This window comes from Eurypyga helias, unplaced genomic scaffold (genome assembly GCF_000690775.1).
Source record: "Eurypyga helias isolate BGI_N326 unplaced genomic scaffold, ASM69077v1 scaffold11546, whole genome shotgun sequence".
NCBI lineage: Eukaryota > Metazoa > Chordata > Aves > Eurypygiformes > Eurypygidae > Eurypyga > Eurypyga helias.
The window spans coordinates 73,677-98,573 of NW_010254839.1; the positions used below are offsets into that span (position 1 = coordinate 73,677).

Sequence of the window (24,897 nt, forward strand, 5' to 3'; positions counted from 1 at the left end):
AAATGGAGGATTTGATCAAAAATACTGATTAAAGGCAGCAAGCAGTTTCCTGCTGCTGTCTGTGATATTTTACTTTTCATCTTGGTTGCAGAGCCCTTATAGGAGGTGGAATATCAGCTTCCTCGCTCAACAATTTTTTTTTCAAGGCTGCATCCTGTGTCTTCATCACAGGGATTCCCTGGGTCATTTTTGTATTGTTAACTCTTAGGGTAGAGTCTCTCACCTACAGCAGTGAATTCAAAATAGGACGATCATTCCCCATTGGGGTGGTATGACAGGGGATCTGATCTGTTCCAGAGAGCCAGCTGGCAGGCAGGGTAAGAGTCCTCTTTATTCCACTCATACCTGGTTTAGTACAGTTATCAGTCTGTGCTCTGTAACTTGAATATTACTTGATAGTAAGTAGACACAGAATATTGGAATTCAAAACTAAGCCTGCTCTGGCACTGAAGGTGTTACTGCTGCTTGCTGTGGAAAAAAAAAAAACAAAAACAAAAACAAGTGAGTGCTAAGGTACCTTATCAGATCATGCTCCTCTGTCACTCAACTATTTTGGTTGCTTCTCTCCTGCTGACTACCTTTGGATCATACTGCAGATAGAAGTACAGGTATGGAAAATCTTTCATAGCACAGATTGCCCTTGGCAGTATGTCTCTAGCAATATCACTGAGACTTCAGACTTGCCTTTTTGGTTATCTCTTCAAGTCAACATCTCTGCTTCTTCAGGACTGTTACGAGTGCTCCTCTCACTGAAGTATTGTTTAACTTTCTTTTCTAGGGCTGGTTTCACTTACTAAGTCAGCTGGTCCTTAGCTACCTGAGTGTTCTGGGGTTTAGTCGTTTGGGGTGTTTTGGGGTTTGTGGGGTTTTCTTATTTTTTTTCTCCAGATTAGTCACTTATCCTCAGCATGTGCCCTTGGGTAACTTCTCTGCTTCTTGGCTGATCAGTGACTCGATCCTTATTCTGTAGGAATGTCCATTCAGTGCCAAGTCAACATTTATCTGTCCAGGATTCTCAGTAGTGGCAGCTTGCAAGGGAGGACAGGCAGCAGACCTCCCATTGCAAAGAAGATCTTGAGATAGGCCTTTGCCAAATGTGGGTGTTCAAAGCACAGTTTACAGCAGTCTGAACCCTTAAGTTTTCAGAGCCTGGGCAGCTTGGATATCCACATCAGATGATCTTTTCTATTATCTGGGTGTGTCATTCTTTCCTTCTTCTCTGAAATTCCCTGTCCTCTTAACTGTCTGGCATCGTCCCTCCTATTCCCATTGCTAACCAGCTGTTGAATTTCATATCTTGTGTATCCAGATTTGAAAGAAACTGCAAATTTTTGGAAATGTATGGGATACATGAGCTACACAGGAAGGTGGAAAAGAGTATACTTTTTGCTAAATGCATTAAAATTCTGAGGATTTTTTTTTTTTCTTACTGTGAGTGTTTCCTATTGTCTTTTCTTTGGGTAATGTATATATATTTTTTTCCCTTAGGCTGTTGAAGATTCTGAGCAAGAAAACAGTAAAAAGGTGACACATAGGATGTTACGTAGCTTGTTTTATTGCTTTATATATAGCATACATATTACTTACCATGCATTCTTGGCGGTTTAACAATTTTATGCACAATTTCACTGCACATACAGAGTATTTTTGAAAGTGACTCTACCCCCTTTTCTCCTCTAGGTTTTCTTCTGCTGTACTTTTATACGGGGGTTAGGGCTGTCAGAAAATTTGGGGACAGACTGGAGTGCATGGCTTTTGCCTCCTTAGAAGTGTCTGATCTCAGTCTCAGATGTGATGCCCTGGGAAACAGCAGTTCTTCGAATGGTGTTGTGATGTATCATCCCTGCTTCTTTTTTTTTTTTTCTTTTCCCTTACCCTGACTGCACTTTGGTTTCCTCTCTCTCCTCCTTTTGCTTTCCTCTCAGGACTTCTGCATTTATCTTCTCCCAGGAATCCCTTCTGTAAGACTCTTCCCACCTCCTTCTGCTCTTCCTTTCCTTCTCTCATTAAAGCTACTCCTGTTTCTAACCACACTTTGTTTCAGTCTATGTTGTTTTCTAAGCGGGTTCTGCTTCTTTTCTTGAGGGGTGAGGAGGTGTTAATAACCTAGGGAGATGAACTTTCTCCCGCTGTTTTGTCTAGTCCCTAAAAAGGGTCATTGCAGTTGCAACCGTTCATTTGTTTCCCTAAGCTTTAAGAAACAATCCATCCTTACCCCTTTCTACTTCCTAGCTTTAAAGTTGTGAATGCTGCAAAGAATATAGCCCATTTACTCTAAAAATTAGGAGTCTGCAAGTGAATAGTACTAACGGCACTATTGCCTTGGCACTAAGGCACGCATAATCCCCTTTGACTTCATTTTCACTGTGATTTCTTACTTAGGCATTTATGGATCAAGATAGTAAAATATGATTAGCAATTCTGAGCAGTCAGCAGGAGGCACATTGAAGGAGCCTGGTTTTTAGAAGATGGGTGGTCAGTTCTTCATGAATTATTGGCCTTCCAAAAATGAAGACACCTAAAAGGACTAGTTCCTTTGAAGGAATTTGGCCTTAATTTGATCTAAACTCTATTAACAAATACTGACCTCATAACAAAAAAAATGCCTGTATGCTGTTAATAAAGGGATGTACCATTTGGCTATTTAGGGAAGAGATCTGTGAACCCTCAATATGCAGATTCCTGAAAAGCAGCTGGGTTGAGCCCTGGTGATCAGCATTAAAATTTCATGGGCCACTGGAAGTTTAGTTCACTCTAAAATAAAATCAGGTGCACCTGGACTCATTCTGATGCGGTTCTATGCAGTCAGAAAATGATGTTCTTTGTGACTATAATCATCACCTCATATCAAGGCATAAATTGTTTCACTTCGCGTGCAATTGATTTTTTTTAAATGTCTGCCCTGTGTGGCAGGTACATGTCCACAATACTGGCAAGTGGTTTCACAATTCCTTTCCTTTCCCATCTCCTGATCATACGAGTTGCAGTAGTGTAGGTACTGTGAACTGCCGCCTTCTTCCATGCTTTCATGCTGTTAGACACGCTGAGACTGCCCAAGAAAGAACTTTGCGGTGCTTCCCGTTACTATTTCCTGGTACAGTAATGGAGAAGAACTTTCTGACCAACGTGGGTTGTAATCTGAGAATAAAAAGCTATACTGTAAGAATTTTTGAATATACTGACTGCTTCCCTGCTGAAGTTCGTTGTCAGCCTACAGTAGGTTACATTTTTTGGTAACTGGTTCACTGGTAGGAGAACAAGCAAAAATGGCTGTGGGAAAAATACCATGAACAGTAAGCCTAGTGGAGTTTGAATTGACAGAGATCTTTCTTTTCCTTTCCTTTCCTTCAGTGAAAAGCATGTGTTTCACACTAGTTTAGGGAAAGGAGAAGGTTGGACAGGTAGATCCACATGAGCCGTGCTTCCTATTGTGGGTTTCTAGCAGATGAGATACTTATAGAAAACTTTTGAAGTTCTACTGTAAAAATAGTACATCTTTGTGTGAATGATGGATGCAGATTTTTATCGTTTTAAGTGGCCAGGATTATGAGCTCAGTACTGTGTCTCTTGTTGGTCTTGTGAGATCCGTTTCTCCAATGAAGGCTGTAATCCCTGTATTTTGGTCTGCTTTTATTAGTAAAGATTAGCCATTGATCCCATTTTTGTTTTGATGTTGAGTAAGTTCTACTCAGTACCAAGTGTGCATTCTCCCACTGCAGTTGCTGTAAGAAAATGTGTATTAAATCACAATTTTTAGGAATTTATTTGACAAAGATAGATCGTTACCTCCCACTATTCTTCAGTCAGTTGTAATATTTATCTCTTATCCCAAAGTTATCCTACTAACATCATGTAATATTTACTCACTGCTTAGAAGCTTTTCTATCATCAGCCTCTTGCATGATCCTGTAACACTGGGAGTGTTTGGTGCATATATCAGCAAGAAAATAAATGTTAATTTATGACATTAGATTTCCACTTTTACTGTATTAATTTGCACTTTCTTTAACTTTCTGCAGATTTGGGTATAATTTTGTATCACATTTGAAAATTCCAACAACAGTGTTCACACACACAAATAGTGATTATTCTTTTTAATGTGTTTTCAGGGTTTAGTAACTGTTGAAGATGAACAAGCATGGATGGCATCTTACAAATATGTAGGTGCCACAACCAATATACATCCATATTTATCAACAATGGTCAACTATGCTCAACCTGTAAAATTTCAAGGTTTCGATGTAGCTGAAGGTAACATAAAAGGTTGAATGAAATAAAAGTATTTGTCTGCATATTCTAGGTAGTTTTTTAATCTCTACATTTGCTGAGTTTAGAAATGGCGTGAGACACTTAGAGTTTAATGACCGTCACCAGTGTATTTTTTGATGTTTCCTTGAACGTAAAGTTAGCGTGTTATTCCATTGGTCATCCACACGGAGTCACTAAATCACTGGGAGAATATGAAGCTGTTGAGGTTGATTGTATTCTATAGATCTTTCCGACTAAACCGCATTTTTCAGTTCATCTTTCTGTAAAATAAGGCGAGCGTGATTGTCACAGTGGTCAGCAGTTAGCTGATGCTTTCGTATTGCATGCTGGAGCATTTGTCATGTTTTGCCTTATCTAACCACACAACACAGGCCCTGAGTAACAATTTTGTCCTAAACAAAAATGAAAGTTTTGTTGATTTCCCAGGAAGGGAAAGAAAAAGGCAAGCCAGCAGTATTATGAAATTTCTCTTCAGTATAATTTGATTCTGAGTGGCAGATAATGGGAAAACTGATCAGATTTTCTATATCCTGCTATTACATATAGTGCATGGCTCTGAATTTTGATTTGTCATTACAGAATTTTTAAAAAAATGTCTTGTCTTTTCTTTCTAGAACGTAATATTCACCATAATATGTCTTCTTTCAATGAATCGGTTGGACTGGGGTATTTGAAGACTCATGCCATTGAGTTTGTGAAGTATCCTTTCACCTCCTCGTGCCACTTCTCTACTAATCTACTAATGCTACAAATAAATGTGAATTGTAGCTTTCTAGATTTGCAGTGTTCCACGTCTATAAAGGAGAAGGGAAAGTATGCGAAAGGATGCGAAATAGTAGGATTAATGTAAGAAATATTGAAGGTACCAGGATATGATCATACATTTCTATGATGTTTTTATTTCATTTTCCTTGATGAATTATATAGTTATAATAAACGACAAATGAGTCGGATATACCCAAAGGGAGGCCGAGTGGATTCCAGTAATTACATGCCTCAAATTTTCTGGAACGCTGGCTGCCAGATGGTCTCACTGAACTATCAAACCCCAGGTACGCAGCAACGACCAGTGAACCTCAATCCTAAAGAATGGCTTGGGCAGTAACTCTCAAACAGATGCCATGGATTTGCTTCTGGCATTTTTTGAGGAAACAGACATATGGCTAAATAATACGGTGGGGTGGAATTACAGAAGCGTAAGGTAAGGAGCAATAAAAAAACCATACATAGAAGGAAAATTCAGCTCCCTTTCATGGAAAAATTAATAGAGTACTGTATCTTCTGACATAAATGATAATGTTTTATTAATAAAAGGTATTAATTACAGGGAGATCACTGTTTTCACAAAACACAGCTTAGGCACAGTTGGATGCATGTCTCCAAAGCAAAGATGAAGGAGCGTACAAATTAAGATGGTAAAAAATAATGATTGTGTGCCAAATGCATTTCTAGACCAGTTATTGTGAAGTGTTAAAGCATTGTGTTAAGCATCAGAGAATGGGGTCTGAGATCCCAGCTGAGAGAAGGATGCCAGGGAATGTAAATGCCTCTCTGCAGCATAAACTGAGAGATGCGTTGTCCCTGCTCAATGGAGGTGTGTATATAACTGACAGTGTAGCCGGTTTTGTGTGCGTTGTTTGGTTCTTGGGGTGTTTGTTTGTTTGTGTGTTGGTGTTTTTTTTTTTCTTTTATTAACCTAGGAATGTCTTCAGTCATATGTGGAACAGACCAGCTTTTCCATTTTCTAGCTGTAATAGTGCTTTTCTGCTCCCCCCCTGCCCCAAACAGTATCTTTGGTACTGCAGACACCCCTAACGATTATACCCTGAGTTCTTTCCTGCAAAGCTTAATTGTGGAGGCAAGAGAAAGCTTACTAGGGTACACTGCTTGTAACGCATTCCCCTGGACATGTTTTGGAGGTTGGAGCAGATAGGCAAGCTTCACTCTGCTCCCTACACTGCCTCTGCCCACTGCGTGTCGTTCCGAACCCCTTTATGTTGCCGAAGGAAGCATGTTTACTGTGGAATTGGCAGTGAACACCTTTCCTGTGTTAGTCTCCTGTGGTCCAACTGTGCTGTCAGGCTGGAGAATAATTGAGTTAAGGCTGCCCAGGAAAGCAAATAATAACTGGTATGAGCATATGACAGTCTTATTTTGTGTAACAGAGAACACACAGGAAATATTTTGCCTGGTTTTGAAGGTAGAATCTGTTGGGGAATGGGATACCTGTGTTACCACTAAGCAAGGGACGTTGTGTTCTAGTGTAATTGGAAACCTGCAGGAAAACACTTTATTTTTTACAAGGTTTGGGAGAGGGGTGGAGGGGAGGGGGGTTGTTACATGTTTACTCTCTGTCTTTATATACAAGTGCCATAATAATGCATTGGATAAAACTCAGATGCTTTAAATACTGAAACTAAGCAATACTGCATGATCTTTGTGGTTTCTTTTTGTGGTATTTTATTCAATTAAGCCCATAGAAAACCAGTGTGATATTAAGCTCCCCTTCTTTAAAACATCAGAATACAGAGAGTTTCATCAGAGGTAGTTATCTGTGGTCACTGTAGACAAATACACACTTGTAGGATGTCTCGTCTAGTCCAATTTATATATCTGCCATAGACTGAGATTAATTGCACTGTTAAAAGTGTCTGTATCTCTCCGGTACTGAAAGTAGTTCTAGACCACTAGCAGAAATGGAGGCATCTGCTGTAGGTACCGAAAGTTAGGTGATGGAAATCCCATCCCAGGCACTTAATGTGACCACAGTCTGATGCTTCTTTGCCTACCGGGTGTGTTGGGGTTCAGGGAGAGGCTGTCTTCTAAGTACAGCGTAGACTTCAACTTGGTGGATAAAGCTGTTACTACGGTAAAGAAACCTGAAGTTTTCCTATTGCTTCCTTTTATTTCTTAGGTGTGTGTGGTTTATATGCATTAGATCTACATTTCATTTAAACTGTTTATTCTGGACAAACAGTCTTATTTTCTTTTCTAAAAAGGATTGTACATGATCCGCATTATTCAGAAGGAAAGATAGCAATTCTTGTCTCTCTTGACAGATTTAGCAATGCAGTTGAACCAAGGAAAATTTGAATATAACGGATCGTGCGGGTGAGTGATGTGATTTAAACTGTTTTCACTGTGTACCAGAATCCTTTACTATTGTTTTAATAAAATTTTGTTACTATTCGTTATGTATTACAAAAGAAAAATAGGATGCTGGAGAAGAGTAGAAATTAGCAGAATTCAAGGAGAATTATCTCCTGCAAGGAAGTATTCTGATGAATATGCTTTTTAATTATGCTCAGTTTTTAAAGATGAGAATGAACAAGCTTTGTGTGCAAATTATGAAGATAATGGATACCATACACAGTTATTTAAACACATCTGCAGCTTCTGTTCTCTGTCTCTCTTTGAAGATGTGCCTCAGAATGGAGATTCACTGCACACTTGGTAGAATTGCCAAATTTACTTGGACAGGTTGAGTCTTTATACATAGGGAACATTTTTTTAATCTGTGTGCTTCAGTTGGAGAGCAGATTTCACAGAGAATACTGAAGTGTTCCATCTGTCTAAGTTCCCGCTCATGACTTTTGCATGAAAAAGGAGGCTCAAGTGATGCTGATAGATTTTTCTCAAATGTTAAGAATCTCAATAGGATAGGCTGATCATTAACATCAAGAGAAAGGAGAAGTTTGATGAATTATAGGAAATGACAGTCTAGAAACACATTAAAATCTCAAAAACTCATCCTGGAAAAGAAACAACTCTTTTACTAATGCAAATATTATTCAGAAAGAGAACCTGAGTAGATGAAGCTTGGAAATTTCCTCATTTGCAGAATGGGCAACATAGTGCTTTGCCACTCCACAACTTTATTCCAGTTGTCAGCTCTTCAGACAGAGGCTCTTAGGTTTGATGAAAGTAGAGGCTCTGGTCATTTCAGTCAGAATAACAAAAATACACGAAAAACAAAGCTTTTTTTTTTAATGGCAGGGTACGATTCCTTTCTTGTTCAACCCACAAGCCTAGTAAAAGAGCACGTAATCACTCGTGCCAAATTCTGTAAATGACCAGCATTATTATGAACTGAATTACTTGTTTATTATGTCAGTCTTCTGGTATTACAGTAATACAGTGGTAATACATAGCAATATAGGGGTAATATTTTGATATGCGTTATAAATGTGGTGCTGTTTCAGTCACAGAAAACAAACAAAGCAATGAAAATAAAAAGTTACATTTCCTTCTGTCTGTACTCTTTTTTTGTTCCGATTTGCTGTTTTCATGCTGATGAAACAAGATCGAGTCACTCTAGCTTCAACGATTTTTATTTCCGTGGACCTGAAGCAGAGGCTAAGGATGCTTCTAGTAGCTCCCTTCTGCCTATAACCTACTTTAAATTAATAACGTATTGTGAAATCACACACATATATAATGTAAGAAAAATGAGGAATATTCCTTTTCTAATCAGAAGCCACATTATAAAAAAAAAGAGAAAACATTGACATTCTTTCCATTGGAATTTTTCCAGCATTTTTTAATTATTTCTGAATTTCGTCTAAACCCTTATAACTCTGTGTACCAGTGATTCACTGGAGGGACTAAGGGTGGATAAAAAAAATAATCCTCTAGCAGCTGTTATCTGTTAGGGCTGCAGACTTAGTAGGATGACTCCCCTTACACGTTTTCTTCCACCAGTGGAATAGAACCCCTGTCCTGTGTAGTATGGCATTTCTGTGATGAAGTGCTATTTTATTTTGATGGCAGAATCCTTGGGTTCTGATTCACCAGAGCATGTATCGGCTTCATTGATATGTTGATCCAGTGTGTAGTCCTCAGGGATGTATTGTGTTATTACGGTAGTACCTTTTATGCTACTATAATTAACAATCTGCCAGCACTGACATTATCAGCTGTTTCCCCCAGGGTTTTATAACTGAGATGAAAAAATTAGCTTCAAGCTGAAATTTATTGTATGATCCTGACTCTATGGAACTGCTTCATTTAAAAAAATCAAATCGAATAAGCCCTCTGTATTTTTCCAAATTGTTAAAGAATTAAAACAAATGACAGCATCTACTTTTTATTATATGATAAATCTCTGGATTTTTAGAATGTATGATTAAATTATTTTGAAATGTCTTTGATTATATTCTATTTATTTTCATCTTGAAATGCTCAGTTGATTTAATCTCTGAGTAGCTGGTAATTCAAAATTCAGATAAACATTTATCTGTACTCTAGACAACTGTAACACTTCCTTTACTTCCTCACACTTGCTAGATTTGCAGTGTTGTAGGAGAGTTGGTTGTTTAAAGCCAGAACATCCAGTTTATTTGTCTTTAATACAATTTTAATTTCCACACAAGAATCATTTTCTTCTTCTGTTTCTTTAAATAAGGTATCTGCTTAAACCGGATTTCATGCGACGACCAGATCGAACGTTTGATCCTTTCTCTGAAACTCCTGTAGATGGTGTAATTGCTGCAACATGTTCTGTACAGGTAAAACTGAAGTAGACAAACTTCTGTCATCTTATTACATCCAAAATCACATTTACGTGCCAACAGAAATAGGATACCTACAGAATACGAGTTTGGATTGTGTGGATTTCGTCCAATTGTTTCCACTGTTTTGTTTTTTTTTTATTGCTGGCTAAGACATCTGTGTTTATTTGATCTGAGTGGAACATGATAGAATTACAAATGATCTGTTATTATACATTATCACTGAATTTTAAACCCCCTTGTGCTCTTTTTGAATTGCATGAGCCCTCACAAATGAATAAATGAGCGAAGTTAATTTCTGGGGACAGTATGAAATTATACAAACATCACTTGTCACCACAGAGCAAGGAGGAGTATGGGCACACATGGAAATGATATTATCGAAATAAACAGAGAAAAATGGTTCTTGTGCTGAAGGTCCTTACTTTGGGGTTATCTTTGAGTTGCAGTTCTAAAGCATGATTAGATATCACATTCGGGAAGGAGGCTGACAACTGTAAAACCCTTTTTGTGACTTGACGCTCGGCTCTCTCTGCTTAAATACCCTATGTGCAGCCTAACGAGAGACGCTTTCAGCTATCGCTTTCTATGTACAGCATGGAAATTGCAAACTCTTTCCAACCAAGGGTTCATTGTGAATTCTAGACATCAAACTGAGTTTCATTTGCACCTCCAGACAAAAAAAAACCCACCCCTTCTTATTAATGTTGTTTTTCTCAGTGTTAATGACAGTACAGTCCCTCCAAATAAAGGAATTAGGATCTAGTGGTGAAAACATAAGTGCTGAATATCACTGGAGATAGTTCTTAGATCAAGTATTTTGCCACTTGCTCTTTTTGTGTGACTAAAACTAGTATAAAATTCTGTATAAATTTTGTTATAAAAGAGTTGAGGGGACTGAAGTGAGTGATGGTACTCCTCAACCACGTAACTTTTCAGATTTGTTGACCAGAGTGTTCCCTGGAGGAATGTTAGATCATGAAAAGACAAAGACTTCAAATGAGCTTAGGTCTCTGAAACTGAGTTTCAGGTTTTTTCTTCCCTCCTTGATCATAGTAATGAAATGATTAGTTGTATTTTTTAGTAGCAGATTATCTTGATGGATTAAAACTTCTCCCTGGAGTAATCGCTTGCTGTGGCTAGATTAATCTTGACTTGGAGTAAAATTGCAACAAATCTTCATATGCATAACAATATAGAGGAGTTGTGTGGGGTTTTTGTTTGTTTGCTTTTTAAGCATCTGGCATTTCCCAGACACATAATACAGAATGAGACTGACGTGTGATTAGTTTAAAACCTTTACCTAAGCGAAAGCAGCGCAAGAGTTTCCTTTCACCTCTTTGTAGTCAAGACATATAATAGATGACAGTGCTTCCGAACAGAAAGTTTAAAACTGCAGAATAGCAGTGCCCAATGTGTTTTTTTTCATTCAGTGTTTTTCAGTAACATGGCGAATGCATCTGTGAGACAGCAGCTAATTGAGCTGACTGACTTACAGCTGCTAATACCACAGCACAATGAGCACAATCATTTCAAATTAAGGATATATTTAAGGTCTTCACACAAAAGCTTTTCTGAAGAAGTGCAATTTTAGCACTAAATTTACCATTTTCCTATGATGAAATAAATATATCTGTTCTGTGTAAAGCATTTTTCAGACTGCTGTCAATAAAAAAATACCAATATTTCTAGTATTCCTAAAATACTTCGTACTTTGTATTGGTTTTCCTTACTGCTCCGTTGTTATGTTGCAGGTAATATCTGGCCAGTTCTTATCAGACAAAAAAATTGGTACGTATGTAGAAGTGGATATGTATGGTTTACCCACGGACACGATACGTAAAGAATTTCGAACACGCATGGTGATGAACAATGGTCTGAACCCTGTTTACAATGAAGAATCATTTGTATTTCGAAAGGTAGGATATTTGGAAAGCACAGTTTGTGGTTCCAGCCCTTTTGCCCATGAGCATCCTTGCTCACTTGAGCCACCCCTCTCTGCTTCGGTCTGACTGCTCACATGAATAAGTACTGCTCCCATGAAAAAGGGTTTGTAGGGTTCCTGTTTACTACAGTAAACAATCTAAAGCTGAAATAAGCTTTCAAGAGGTTGTTTGTTTTGTTTTGTTTTGTTTTTTAATTTTGCTTTGGTTTATTTTTCTAATGGATAACCTCTGCAGCTGTCACATGATTTTTTTTGTTTGTTTGTTTCTGTTTGGCTTTACCCTCCCCTTTGCTTCCTCCTCCCACTTGGAGGTAGCCACCTCCTCCGTGGCCATGCCTGTGTTCAAGGTATGCAGTCTGCTCAGAATGAGCCCCCGCTGGTGGACACCATCATTCCTTGGAGATTTCTTCTTCCCTGCCCTGGCAGTGGCTGCTATCTTGCACTGTTCCTTCAGCCCAGAGGGCAGGTGAGATGCTGCATCCAACGCTAAGGTCAATGTTATTACATGGAAAATTTGGAAGGGCGCTGTGTTCCTCAGATGTGTCGCCAGCTCCCTCCTTCGGTAGTCCATGTGCATCATGTACCTTTTTCTTTTTCCTTTTCTCTTTTTTTTTTAATAACAAAAGAAAAACAAACCTTTTTTTTCTTGGGATGGGGGATTTAAAGAGAGATCAGTCGTCTGTGTTCAGTTTTTATCTCTCAGTCTTTATATATATGATACATATATATACTTTTATTTAATTTTTTTTCTGTCAACTGGATTTTCATCCAGACTACATGTGTTAGCAGTGCTGTCTTTGATAACATCTGTTTTGCTTACACCTGTTTCGTTGTCATGCAAAATCGTTGCTCTTTTATCCCAAAGTGACAGACTTTGCCAAGTGGTGATAACACTACACACTTGGGTATGTTACACACATAATCTCCTTTCTTAACAGTATAACCAGTTTTTAATAGAAACATAGTTAATGCAAGAGGTTTTTCTGGACCTATACGTATTCTGGAATGAATGTGACTTCAAGGGCTTTTCTCCGTATAGGAGGAGGCAGAGAAGATGCTTAGGTACAATGACAGGCAATCATGCTGGCCATATGGCCAGCATCTGCTGCTTTCTCATTTCTTAAATCAAAAGGTCCACAAACACAGCGTCAGTCTAAAAGGGGAGTACCTGTGCATCGTGGCATGGGTACAGTGGCTGATGCCAGTATTCCTCGGATTTTCTGCTTTACTCTGCAATGAACAGCTACATGGTTGCACGTTCTCTTGAGTAACTCCTAAGTCAGCCAAGAGGTTATTTTTCTTCACCTCAGGCCCTGATCACATCAGGCTTAGCATTGCAATCCAGACCTACATCGATGACCAAGCCGATGAGTGGCATAAATGCAGCAGGAAAAATTCCTCTAGTTGGAGGAAATGAAGGTGTGGGGGTGCACAGGGCTAAAATGTCATGAGGGCGGAAGTGCTTACCAGGATGCAACAAGGGAACAACAGACGGCTTAGTGCCCACTCCTGCTGCCTAGTAAATCTGTATCTGAGCCCATCATGTAACGAAAGATGTGCTGATCTATGGCCTGCAGAGGAGACACCTTACCTGCCCTATTTGGGTTACAGTGTTCTCCTCAAGCTGATGTTTAATCCTACACAGTTGTTCTCAGGTAATGTGTTTGACTGTTCTTCTGTCATGTTTTCTTGTTTTTATTTTAATTAAAATAAAGCTTCGGTCATTCTAACTCAAGTTCTGTGTTGTCACTCTGTTGCGTAAGGGGGAGGATGGGCTGAGCGCTGATGGTAACCTGTGCTGGGAGTGCAAAGTTATAGTCATGTAGAGCAGCACATCAGTGGATAGCTCCAGTGGGTTCGGAGACCAAAAGCAATGTGTGTCCTCTGAGGCTGAAAATGGAAGTGGCAGGGGGACAGTCTAAGGGAGGTAGTAGATGCAATTTTACTTAGGTCTTTCCTTTTGTCCTATAAGCATCGATGAATAAAGCCAGGTAGAGACGGAGTGGGAAGACCTTTCCGTGCTGGCAGAGAGGGTGCACCTCTCAGTTAGGCTGTCTCTTCCTCTCTGCTCCATGCACAGAGGCAGCACCTTTGTTGCAGGGAAGGCAGGGGATTTTTATTTCTTTTACTGTTTCGGTTGGTCCAGATGGGGCTTGACAGATGCAGATAGCTGGCAGCATCCTTGCCCACCATGCCTACCATGTACCCTTCACGTCGTGAGCACAGCACACCCACTTCTGCTGGCAGCACGCCATTTCAGCAGGTCTGTCACCCTCTCCTGCCCTCCTCTCTCTGCCTCTCCCCTCTGCAGGACCCATAGTTCTCCATACATCCCATCAGCTTGCGCTCACGCTCTTTCTGTTTTTCACTGCCCTTTTGGATACATCCCAAATCCCTTCTTTCTGTCCTAGTTCCTCCTGATTCAACGCTATCTACCCTGTGATTGCCACTGTATCTGTCATTTCCCAGGTAGTAAGTACCGGCCTTCTTAGTGATGACACTAGTCTTCAGTGATGAAAAATAAATATGCAAAATAGTTAGCTAGTGTAACTGTAAGCTGCAGGATTTGCATATTCTAAAACCTACCCGTTATTTAGGGTGGAGGGAAAAAAAAAAATTAGGGAAAGATTCATCCTAAAGTGTGCAATTTGCAGGGAATGACATTATCTTACACTTATGATAGTCTGTTTCTGTCATACAAAGTGCATGGTTCAAACATGGGAGGTGGGGAGGGTGCTACTGTATGAGAGTCATTGGATTTCTTCATTTTATGACTTTCCAGGTTATTCTCCCTGATCTTGCTGTCCTGAGAATAGCAGTGTATGATGACAATAATAAGTTGATTGGCCAGAGGATCCTGCCTCTGGATGGTCTGCAAGCCGGTTACAGACACATTTCCCTCCGGAATGAGGGCAACAAACCACTCTCGCTTCCAACGGTTTTCTGCAACATTGTGCTTAAAACATACGTGCCTGACGGCTTTGGAGGTGAGCTAAACCTGTGTCTCACTGTGCTGTAGGTCTTGAGCGTTGGTGTGGAAGTACTGCGGTGTCAGGGTGCCAGCCAGAAGCAGACACGCAACGCTGGAGGATTGGAAAGATTTAGTATCTTAACCCCTTGGAAATCCTGTGTGTTCAGTTAAGAATCAGCTTTCAGACCAAGGGCATGCCTCAGCGTTAATGATAATGGCATGTCTCTGTTAAATGACTGAATAATACAGAAAATAACCTAATACTGGAGTTTAGCTCAATTTGATTTTCGATATTGACATTTTAGGAAGATTCTTCTTTTGATTTCTTTTTTAATTACATTTTTTCTGACCTAAATTTTTGGAAGGTTATCATGTATTTTGGCAGTATTGTTTGGCCTGTAGTTATAAACATTTGATGCAGAATCTAGAAGTGTTCTTTTCAAACAAAATGACTTTTGTATTCTTGAGAATATTGGCATATTTTAAAAACGTGAAAGAATTCAGCATCCAAAACCTGACTGCATTTACATGAGTTTGGTGTGGTTTAATTATTTTTGGGTTGTCAGGGAAGTTGTTTTTAATGTGAGCCCTTTCCGTGATCAGGTTGGTAGGGCCATGGTCATTTATACTGCGGAGTGGCAGATTGCCACATGTGGATAGGGACGAACAGCTGAGAATAATCATTACACCACTTAAATCAGTGTCGTGTGTAAGTTTGCCCTGAGGGTGTACCTCTGGGAAATGTTTTCCTCACTGCAGATGAAATTCACTTGTGCATTAGACAACATGTAAAATATTTAAAGCTCTAAAATAGAAATTGTATTAAATGCTAGTGCTCCGACTGCAGCAAAATGAAGTTCACCTTAGAGTTGATTGGTGAAACATTATTGGTAAAAATGATGTTTTGCTCTTTGCAAAAATTATTTCAGAGCTGGTGTCTTTGCAAGGAATTACTACTGCTTCTCTGACTGTAATTTCCATAGTACAAACTGGAGAAGCAGAAGACTTACCTAATATATTAGGCAACGTATCTTCTAGGCTCTGTTTGCTGGTATTTATCCAGGCTTTAGAAAAAAAAGAACAGGCCTAGACTTCAGTAACAAAATTTTGTGGAAAAAGTTAAGCATTTATAGCAGCATTTCTGTTGTTCATATGTGAAATCCTGGTCGCTGGCTAGTCAGCTGGAGTTTTGCCACAGCCTTGGAGCGCTGCCGTGCCTTTACGCGGCATGTTCCATCTACAGCATTTAACTTGGACTTCGTCTCAAGGCAAGTGAAAGCTTCTGCTTAAGCCTAGGATTCTTGAGGCAGTAAATGAATCTGAGGGACACATTTAAGCATGTGCTTTAATTCTTTCCTAAACGTAAGCTTTTGACAGTAAATGACTCAGTTAAAATATTTTCTAAACTAAGGACATAATTCTGATTTGGGATTTATTTTTTTCTGAATGATACCCCAGTTTTTCTAAGAGTAGAATTTAAACTTCATATAGTTTGAATGTTTTTTTCTTTTTTTTAAACCGCAGTATACAAATTCAGAAGTGAAAGACTTGTTTTTCAAAGAGAATTTGAACACCAGTTTAGAATTTGCAAATCGTGTGCCGTTGAGTAGTGGCTGAACAGATCTGGTACGTTCAGCATTGGTACAGAGGGTGTATTTGGTAGAGGTGAAGACATAGAAAAATGTGACCACCCCTAAGTAACACTATCCTTACAGTAAAATGCTACTAGATTGAGAGAACTGGTTGTCATAGCTTGCTGTCAGTGTTGGGAAAAATAGGCTTCATATTAACATGAATTAAATGAGTTCAATTATTAGTTCTCTTTTTCCCTTCCCAGATAGTTTTGATGTGTGTCATGTATTTTTCCCATCGGTATAGAACAACAGCATGATGAACAGCTGGGAAATAACTTTTGACACTTGGGTGGAATCGTTAGTATTCTTTTGGCATGTGTTTTTTAATTACTTATCATCTGCAGTGCACCTCTCATTGTTTTATGAGCTATCATTAGGGTGCCCATGGTTGTTTGAGCGCACCTGTAGGAAGCTATAGCTCAATTCAATAGCTGCCTACTTTCTCTTTTATTTCTTCTTTTTTAACCTGTATGAGTAAGATTTAAAAACTTGCACTGAATACTAACTAGAATGCGTAATGCATTGTAGGCTGTACGAGATGCATAATATTATTTTTTATATAACTTAGTAATTTCTTGTAGTTTATTTGCATCAGCTGCTCTGTTGCCAATAAAACACAATATTGGTGCAAATTAATGCAAATGAAGTAGCATTCTCCAAAGACAAGCTTCTGTAAAAGAAGTCTGTGCGTAAGTAAGCATGGCAACTTAGGTTAGTGGTTAGAGTCCTCTGTAATGTACTTTTCCAGTAATTTTTCTGGAAGAGTCGAGATTCTTCTACAAAATGCTACTCCCCACCCCCACCTTACCTCACTGAGAAAGAAAAACGTAAGCAGAGGACAAATGACAGTGTGAGAGGCAGTGATGAGTCACATCCCCCTTGTAGAAATGCTGAGCTTTTGGTGATGTGCTTGTATGGTTACTAATGCAATTCACAGAGGTCTCGCTGTCCCAAACATGTTAGTCATTTTTAAGTTGAAGCTCGTGATAATCAGGTTCCATTCTCAAATGATGTGTCATGTTAGTGGGGTAGTCCTGGATTTTCGTTGAAGAGTGAACGCCGAGGACAAAAAGCCATGCTTACGAAGTTAGGGAAAGGGGAACAGTCAGTGCTGAGCTGTAAGGCCATTGCTATGGCTGAAAATAAATTCCACCTGGTTTTCACGTCTATAAAGGAAGTTTCAGAAGACATCACTGGGTCACGAGTTATTGGAGACAACCTATTTGTGTAGATAAACAGAGCTTTCCAGGGTAACGCTACGAATCATTTAATACAACTTTTGTTGGAATGGGAGCCCTATCTGTGCTTTTTTTGCTTGAGAAAGGCATCCGGTGACTTCAGAGGAACATTTCATAGAACAGCCTAGGTTGGAAGGGAGAAAATATAGTCCAGCCCCTGGTTTGCACAAGAAGGATAGCAAATTTCTTCACAAAGCTTTTGGTGGGTTGAGTATTTTTACAGAGCTGGTCAAAGAGATAACATGAAATGTAGACAAAATTCAGATTATTATGAAAACCATGCATGTCAGAACTGTTACTACAGAAATAATGGCCTATTATGCTAGTAAGATAATCTAGAATATAAGGGGACCAAAGCATTTATCTGTTCCTCAGAAGCAGCTGGAAATAGGGCTTTGCAGCATTCTGCCAAGACCCAGCTTCCGTGCAGGTGAAGCACTGTCTGTGGTCCCTCCTACCCCTCATGAGAAAACCTCTGGGTTAATTAAATGACAATACTGTGTAGTGAATGATGAGTTAGTTGGGCTGCAGGGTTCAAACTTCCTTTCTTAAGTTACTGCTCGGACAAGGAAGGCTTATTAAGTGAGACCAGCGACCCTATTCTCCGCAATATTGAAGTTGAATTTTCACAGGGATCATCAAAACAGGTCACGGCTGTGGTCTCTGAATGCATTGTTATCGTAGGTGCTGAATCAGTTTAATTTGTAAAATCCTTTCTTGCTGTGGAGGGTGTCCTTTGCCATTTGCGAATTCTTTGACTGTTGAAATTAAGCACGGAAAGGGGTTATTCAATATGCAGGTAAAGATTCATGTGTCTCTCTTCCTGTACACCCCTGCTTGCACGTTTATCCCTGCATATGGGAAACATTCAGTAATCTGAACGTGCTGGGTATGATACCACTGGTGGTTCTGGGTCACGTGCAAGATTCAGTTACTGGTCATCGTGTCTCAGAGAAAAGCCATTGCACAGCCTGGCACGTTCCAGACACGGAGCGTCACAAAGGCGAGTGTGATCACTTCATCCACCCACCTGAAGCTGCTCCTTAGCTAGGAAATATGACAGCATTTGCTACAATTGCCTGTGGTCCCAAGTCAGTCAGCACCCCTCGAATAACCAAGAGACAAAGCCATTAGTGCTTTGTGGCTCAGGAGATCCCGTTCTGGTCTCTAAGCCCAGTGTCATCAGCTGGGAGTAAGTTAGGGTAACTGTGGTCTGACGGGAGTCGGTGTGTTTTTAGTAAATGAGGAACCTGGTTTCATACCACTCCCTTGGTGCATTATAAACTGATTCGTGTTCCTGGTGTGCTCAAGCACTGTGGCAACGAGTGCTTTCAGTCCTGCCAAGTTCACTCTGGAAAGCTGCACTATTGTAGCAAGCCACGGCTTATGACAACAGGGGTAGAATAACACTCTTGCTAAAGATTAATGTCTTGTAAAAGATCAATTAAAAGATTAAATGCCTCTGAAGATCATTAGAAGTTGATTTTTTTTTCTTACAGATATTGTGGATGCTTTATCAGATCCAAAGAAATTTTTGTCTATCACAGAAAAAAGAGCAGACCAAATGAGAGCTATGGGTATCGAAACTGTAAGTAGAACTTAATGACAAACATGGCCCATTTATGTTCATGCTATGTTGTTTTTATAAAGTAAATTGGTCCTTCTCCAATCGATGCATGTTGCCTTCTCATTTTCAAATATAACTCTCTTGGTCCTGCTCTGGAATACATTGGCTTATCTTAGTTAACATGTACAGAAATGCCATGCACTGACTGACTTTTCATGGATCCTGCTAACACATCCCTCAGAAGTAGAAATTTTAAGAAATGAGAAAGGAGCCATAGTTTAGTGGGCAGCCATTTAAAATAGGTTGCAAATATTTTACTGAGTACAGTGTTGTTTGAAAGGATGTTGCAATTTTTTTAATTAGGTTTCAAGTGAACAAGTTCAGAAAATTCCCATATCCCAACTTGATACTGCAGATAAAACAACAGTTGATGTATTACGATGTGAACGTTTCTCTTTCAGAGTGATATAGCTGATGTACCAAATGACACCTCAAAGAACGACAGAAAAGGAAAAGCCAATAATGCCAAAGCCAACGTAACGCCCCAGAGTAGCTCTGAACTGCGACCGAGTACCACCGCAGGCTTTGGATCTGGGACCGATGCTAAGAAAGGTAGACAAAAATCATGTGCCACTCCCTCAGTTCTGGAGTAATTCAGAAAGAAGTAGTCCTTACTCAATTTCAGTTTTGCAGTTCTATTCATACTCTTTTGGAAGGCAGCTTCTTTTGCTATTGAGAGTGGTCTTTGTCTAACTGCAAATTAATTTTTATATTACTAAAATACAGCTTTATTTTACTAAGTAACCTCTTTGTGTAGCTTTATGACTACTGCCAGGAGCAGTAACCTGCATGACTCTGGGAGTAGTTGACTAAAGGCCTACTGGAGGAACACCAGTAGGAATGACTATTTTCTGGTATACTCCGCAGGAACTCTTCTGCTGGTTTTTTCTCCGTCCACAAATCCCTTGGTAGTGTTGCAGATTTAAGTAATTAAAGGTATTTAAAATTCACTGGATTCTCTAGAGGTTTCCCAACAATTAAAAATGTTTTCAATGTATGGTTTTACTCTGAGTAGCGATTATGGAAATGGCATGCTTATTGCAAAAAAATGCTCAGATGTGCTCATTTATAAATGAATAAGTATTTTTTTCCTCACTATTCACCCTTCACACCACGAAGTCATCTTATAGAGTCAAATGGGGTTGGTTGTTTCTCACTTATCGTCACAGGTAATGAAGATTAAGTGAGAAAACAAATTAGTACAGCAGAATGAAACACAATAAATATTTCTGCTAATGGGCCACAAGAATTAGAATCTGGTACACCCTTTTTTCATCCACCTTGGCCCAAAGGGATTGAGAGGAGTGCAAAGGAGCACTCGCTGCTCTTGTTCTTAAACCTAAGCAGACACAGCTGAATACACACATGTGGGAAAGAAGATGCCGTTTCTCTGGAGTCACTTTTGGCAATAAAATAGGCCACCCCAGGCACCTGAACTCTTTCAAAGTCCTTCCCTGGTGTAAAACCGAGATCATATGATGCAGCGAGATGTTTTCACATCTCGGGTCATCACCAAGATGCACAAGTGTTAGTTTTATTATGCATTACTTCGGCATGAAATTTGCTGAGGTTGACAATTAATTCCTGGTTGCCATGGAGTCAGACCTGGTGAACAGAGTAAATGAGTGTGCATTTTAAAATGAAATCCTGAGCAAGTTTGTTTAGAAAAAAGCACCCGCGGTGCAGCCCTGGTCTTAAACTGAGATTTCAGTACTTGCACATTCTCGCCTGCAAACCTTTTTATCGATATTCTCACCTTAAAATAGAGCTGGTCATTTATACATCCCACATAACTATCCTTATTTTGTATTACTTATCTCTATGATCTGAATAATTCTATCATTGTTACAACATAGAGTTCACCTTGCTGAAATCACTTATCCAGCAAGATACGGTGTCTCGGGTGAGCTTTCAAATGCACAAGAATGGGATGGGATATTTTCTGTTCTGTGACTTTCAGTAATGGTTAACTGATTTGTGTTCCTAAAACTCCAACCTCTATATTTACCTGTGCCTAAATCTATTCCAGTCTCATTTACTAGACTAATGTCAATACCATATCATTGAGCAGAATCGTATGCTTGAAGAAAATTTAAAAAATCTTGTTACCTCGGGAAATTGCCTCTCTCTCCCCACCTTTTTGTTTTCTTTTACAGCACCTGGATATTTTTCAGTTAAATTCACCTTAGAAGGCAGAAAGTCCTTTGCATGGCAGGGGGAATCTTGTAGTCCCCAGACACTGAATAGTGGCTAACTAAATATGCTTGCAGTGTATTAATGAACATCTCAATGTTTTTATGTAAGAACTCACAAGAAAACCTACAGATGACAACTCTCATGGCATTGTATTGACATTTTTCTTAACAATTATGTGTAGGATGTGCTTAGTAGTTTAAAAAATCATAATATCTCACAAGAAATGTATTAAAGCATAAAGATGAAATGAGATCGGGTTTTCTTTGCATTGCAGTTAAGGTGATCAAAACATTTTCATTCATCTAAGTAGTACTGTTAGCTTCATATGATAGATATGCTTGTTTTGAGTTTGCATTAGAATTTGTACTGCTTAGGATTTTGTGTTTCTCCTCCATTTTTAATTCTCCCTTAGTCTTGGAGTATGCTGTTGCTCCTTTTCTCCTAGCCTGGTATTAACCACAACCAAATTTTACCCCCATTAAAATGCAGGCTGCAGGTAAATTTTCACTCCCATTATTTTTGTGTTTTACACTGGGGAGATATATACCTAAATTAGGTTAACACTGTACGTAGTCATGTAGAATCTTATCCAAGAGGCATTCCCCGTGAAATGGATGATGCCAGAGCACTCTCCAGCTGTGGACCAAAAATCTGAAGTTTGCATGGTTCAGTTTTGATGTACATAAATGGTTTGGTGTGTTTTCAGAAAAGGAGCTTTTTCAATTCTTAGATTGCTGTGTTTTGACACTTCAGAACTGTGAGATTTCAAATACACACATTGATTCCTTCCGTTTCTCACAAGGCAATTGATTGAGCAGTGCATTTGCAAAGGAAATTAACTGTATCTTTGCTGTGTCTTGATGAATAATTTTCTCATTAACCTGCAATTATTTTTTTTATGTTGTGAAAAAGATTAATTACTTGCTAACTTAAAGGTAGATTTCTGTGGTAAAACTCATATTAAAAAGTATGAGACGTACTAATATGTGTGAAGTTTTAGATAAACTGTATCAATACCTTCCTAGGTATAGACCTTATTCCTCAAGTGAAGATAGAAGATTTAAAGCAAATGAAGGTAAGTATGGACACAAGCTTTTCAAGATGTGTTCCTAATTATTTGTTTGAAGTAGCCAGGATTTATCTGGTTAAAGTCAATATGACCACAGAAAAATTGATCCGACTTCTCTCTTTGTAGGCTTATATAAAGCATTTAAAGAAACAGCAGAAAGAGCTGAGTGCCTTAAAGAAGAAACATGCAAAGGTATGATCATTAAGAGCTCTCTGAGCAACACGCTCTAATTGAAAAAAATTGCAGGGCTCACTAGCACAGACAGCTCCTAATTAAATTGAAGGGGAAAAGTAAGGAACGGGAGTTGGACCACCAAGAAAGGCATATTTATTTTAAGTGTACTGAAATATGCTCCAGTGGGCAAGTTTTCCCTTTAGCAACTCTTTGTACGTCTCCCTGAGTTTCGGTGCACATCTGTTTGACCCATATAAGCATCCAAAGCTCACCTTATTCAGATAATGATTTTATCTAGCTCCCTCTTGCATGACATATTGACAGGCAGCTTGGAAAAAGAGGCAGTAATGATGTCAGAGGGTGCTGCATCCAAGACGGGCACTGGAGAAACTGCAGAATCGCCAAAGAGAAGTGGAATGTGCAACTGAAAAAAAAAAAATGCCCCATTCCTCCTTGCTTATATCTATGTTAACCACTTTGTAGTTGTCTTTTTGCTAGGTACTGTTGGCAGTGATGTCCCCAGTACATACAACACTGGCACAAATATACTTTACATAAGAAAATCACAGCAAATTTTCACCTGATGTTTATCATTAGAAAACCATTCCTCTTGTTACAGAAAAATGCAGAACAAGTGTGGAAAGTAGCTTAAGTTCTGAATTTTGGCAATACATACAAATGCAGTCTGGGCTTTTGGGGCAGTTCTTCCCTTGCTCTCTTTGATTGCAGATTTCATTGCAGATCTGACATAATGTAGTATCCTGGGCATTTTTAATATCAGCCTTTGTGCTTATTTTCATGACTGTTGTTTGGGCATGGGCCTCTGTCTGTAAAATTAAATATGAAGAAATTACTTTCAATAATTGGCACTTCTGTGGGGCTCAGTATAAAAGTAGTATAAGAAAATTAAATAGTTACATTTCAGACCCCTTACTGACTCGATGAAGAAGGGAAATCAGTGATTTCTCCATTTTAGTGTTGTCTGCAAAGCCCATGCACAAGAAAGGGTATATTATCCACACTTCTGGGCATGGACATCTTCCAGACTTTCATAGGGTTGATCTTACAGGGGGCTTCTTATTTTTAAGCACTACTTTCTCATTCAGTCCAGCAGTTGGCTGTAACAGCTTTTTGCAAATGAAAATAGTAGCATGGTTTTGTAGAAAACAGCCATATTCAATGATACATGTCCCAGATATATGTGACCCACAGCAGTGTAAGGGTATCTTACACTAATGTTAAAAAGATTGATCCATCTGTTCAGGCTTGCACTTGCTTCCTCTAATCTGAGGGGAAAAAAATTGCCAGCCACAATCTGAAAATGCTGTGCACTCAGAAGGCTTTCAGCATTAGCTCAAGCACAGCTATTTGAGGTCTGAGCCAACCTGTGTCCTGCTGGTCTTAAGTACAGAGTGCAAGTCTGTCCTAACACGAAAGTGCCTGTCTAGAGCATGCCTTGTTAAAGGCGTGGAAACTTCCTGAATTTGGAGAGTCTGAGCAGAAAACTGTGGCCGTATTAGCTCACAGATGACCTTAGGGAAGTGCTTGGTGTACTCATCACTGGGTTTAATGCATTTTGTCAGTTGGGATGGAGCAGGAGAGCTATGTGTTCCAGCATCCATGATCAGCTGGAGAAACCTGTGTATTAAACAGACTGAATTTAAAAGTTTCAGAAATAAGTTGGCTCTCTTTTAACCATAGACACTACAGAGATCTGGAGGAATAAGTAAACAGAAGGGAATTGCTCATGTTCATAGAATGACAGAATGGTTTGGCTTGGAAGGGACCTTAAAGCCCATCCAGTTCCAACCCCCCTGCCATGGGCAGGGACACCTTCCACTAGACCAGGTTGCTCAAAGCCTCATCCAGCCTGGCCTTGGACACTTCCAGGGATGGGGCATCCACAGCTTCTCTGGGCAACCTGTCCCAGTGCTTCACCACCCTCTCCAGGAAGAACTTCTTCCTGATATCCAATCTAAACCTCCCCACTTTCAATTTAAACCCGTTCCCCCTTGTCCTGTCACTACAGGCCCTTGTAAAAAGTCCCCCCCAGCTTCCTTGTAGCCCCTTCAGGCACTGGAAGGTGCTATAAGGTCTCCCCGGAGCCTTCTCTTCTCCAGGCTGAACAAGCCCAACTCTCTCAGCCTGTCCCCATGGCAGAGGGGCTCCAGCCCTCTGAGCATCTGTGTGGCCTCCTCTGGACTCGCTCCAACCGGTCTTTATCCTTCTTTCTCATATTGGGTGTCCCACAGCTGGACGCAGCA

General features: G+C 39.5%; 1 protein-coding gene across 1 annotated transcript in view; it reads left to right on the forward strand.

Moving 5' to 3' along the window:
* PLCB4 (phospholipase C, beta 4) overlaps positions 1-22,651 on the forward strand; it is a gene marked incomplete at its 3' end in the record, with an annotated part of 63,704 nt that extends 41,053 nt beyond the window's left edge. Inside the window, exons 18-29 of the mRNA XM_010153153.1 lie at positions 1,489-1,524; positions 4,110-4,251; positions 4,884-4,968; positions 5,197-5,321; positions 7,329-7,380; positions 9,674-9,776; positions 11,534-11,698; positions 14,507-14,711; positions 19,067-19,155; positions 19,596-19,746; positions 22,416-22,465; positions 22,586-22,651. Of these exons, the coding sequence (XP_010151455.1) occupies positions 1,489-1,524; positions 4,110-4,251; positions 4,884-4,968; positions 5,197-5,321; positions 7,329-7,380; positions 9,674-9,776; positions 11,534-11,698; positions 14,507-14,711; positions 19,067-19,155; positions 19,596-19,746; positions 22,416-22,465; positions 22,586-22,651 (1,269 nt within the window). The remainder of the gene's footprint in view (positions 1-1,488; positions 1,525-4,109; positions 4,252-4,883; positions 4,969-5,196; positions 5,322-7,328; positions 7,381-9,673; positions 9,777-11,533; positions 11,699-14,506; positions 14,712-19,066; positions 19,156-19,595; positions 19,747-22,415; positions 22,466-22,585) is intronic.
* Positions 22,652-24,897: the final 2,246 nt, after the last annotated feature.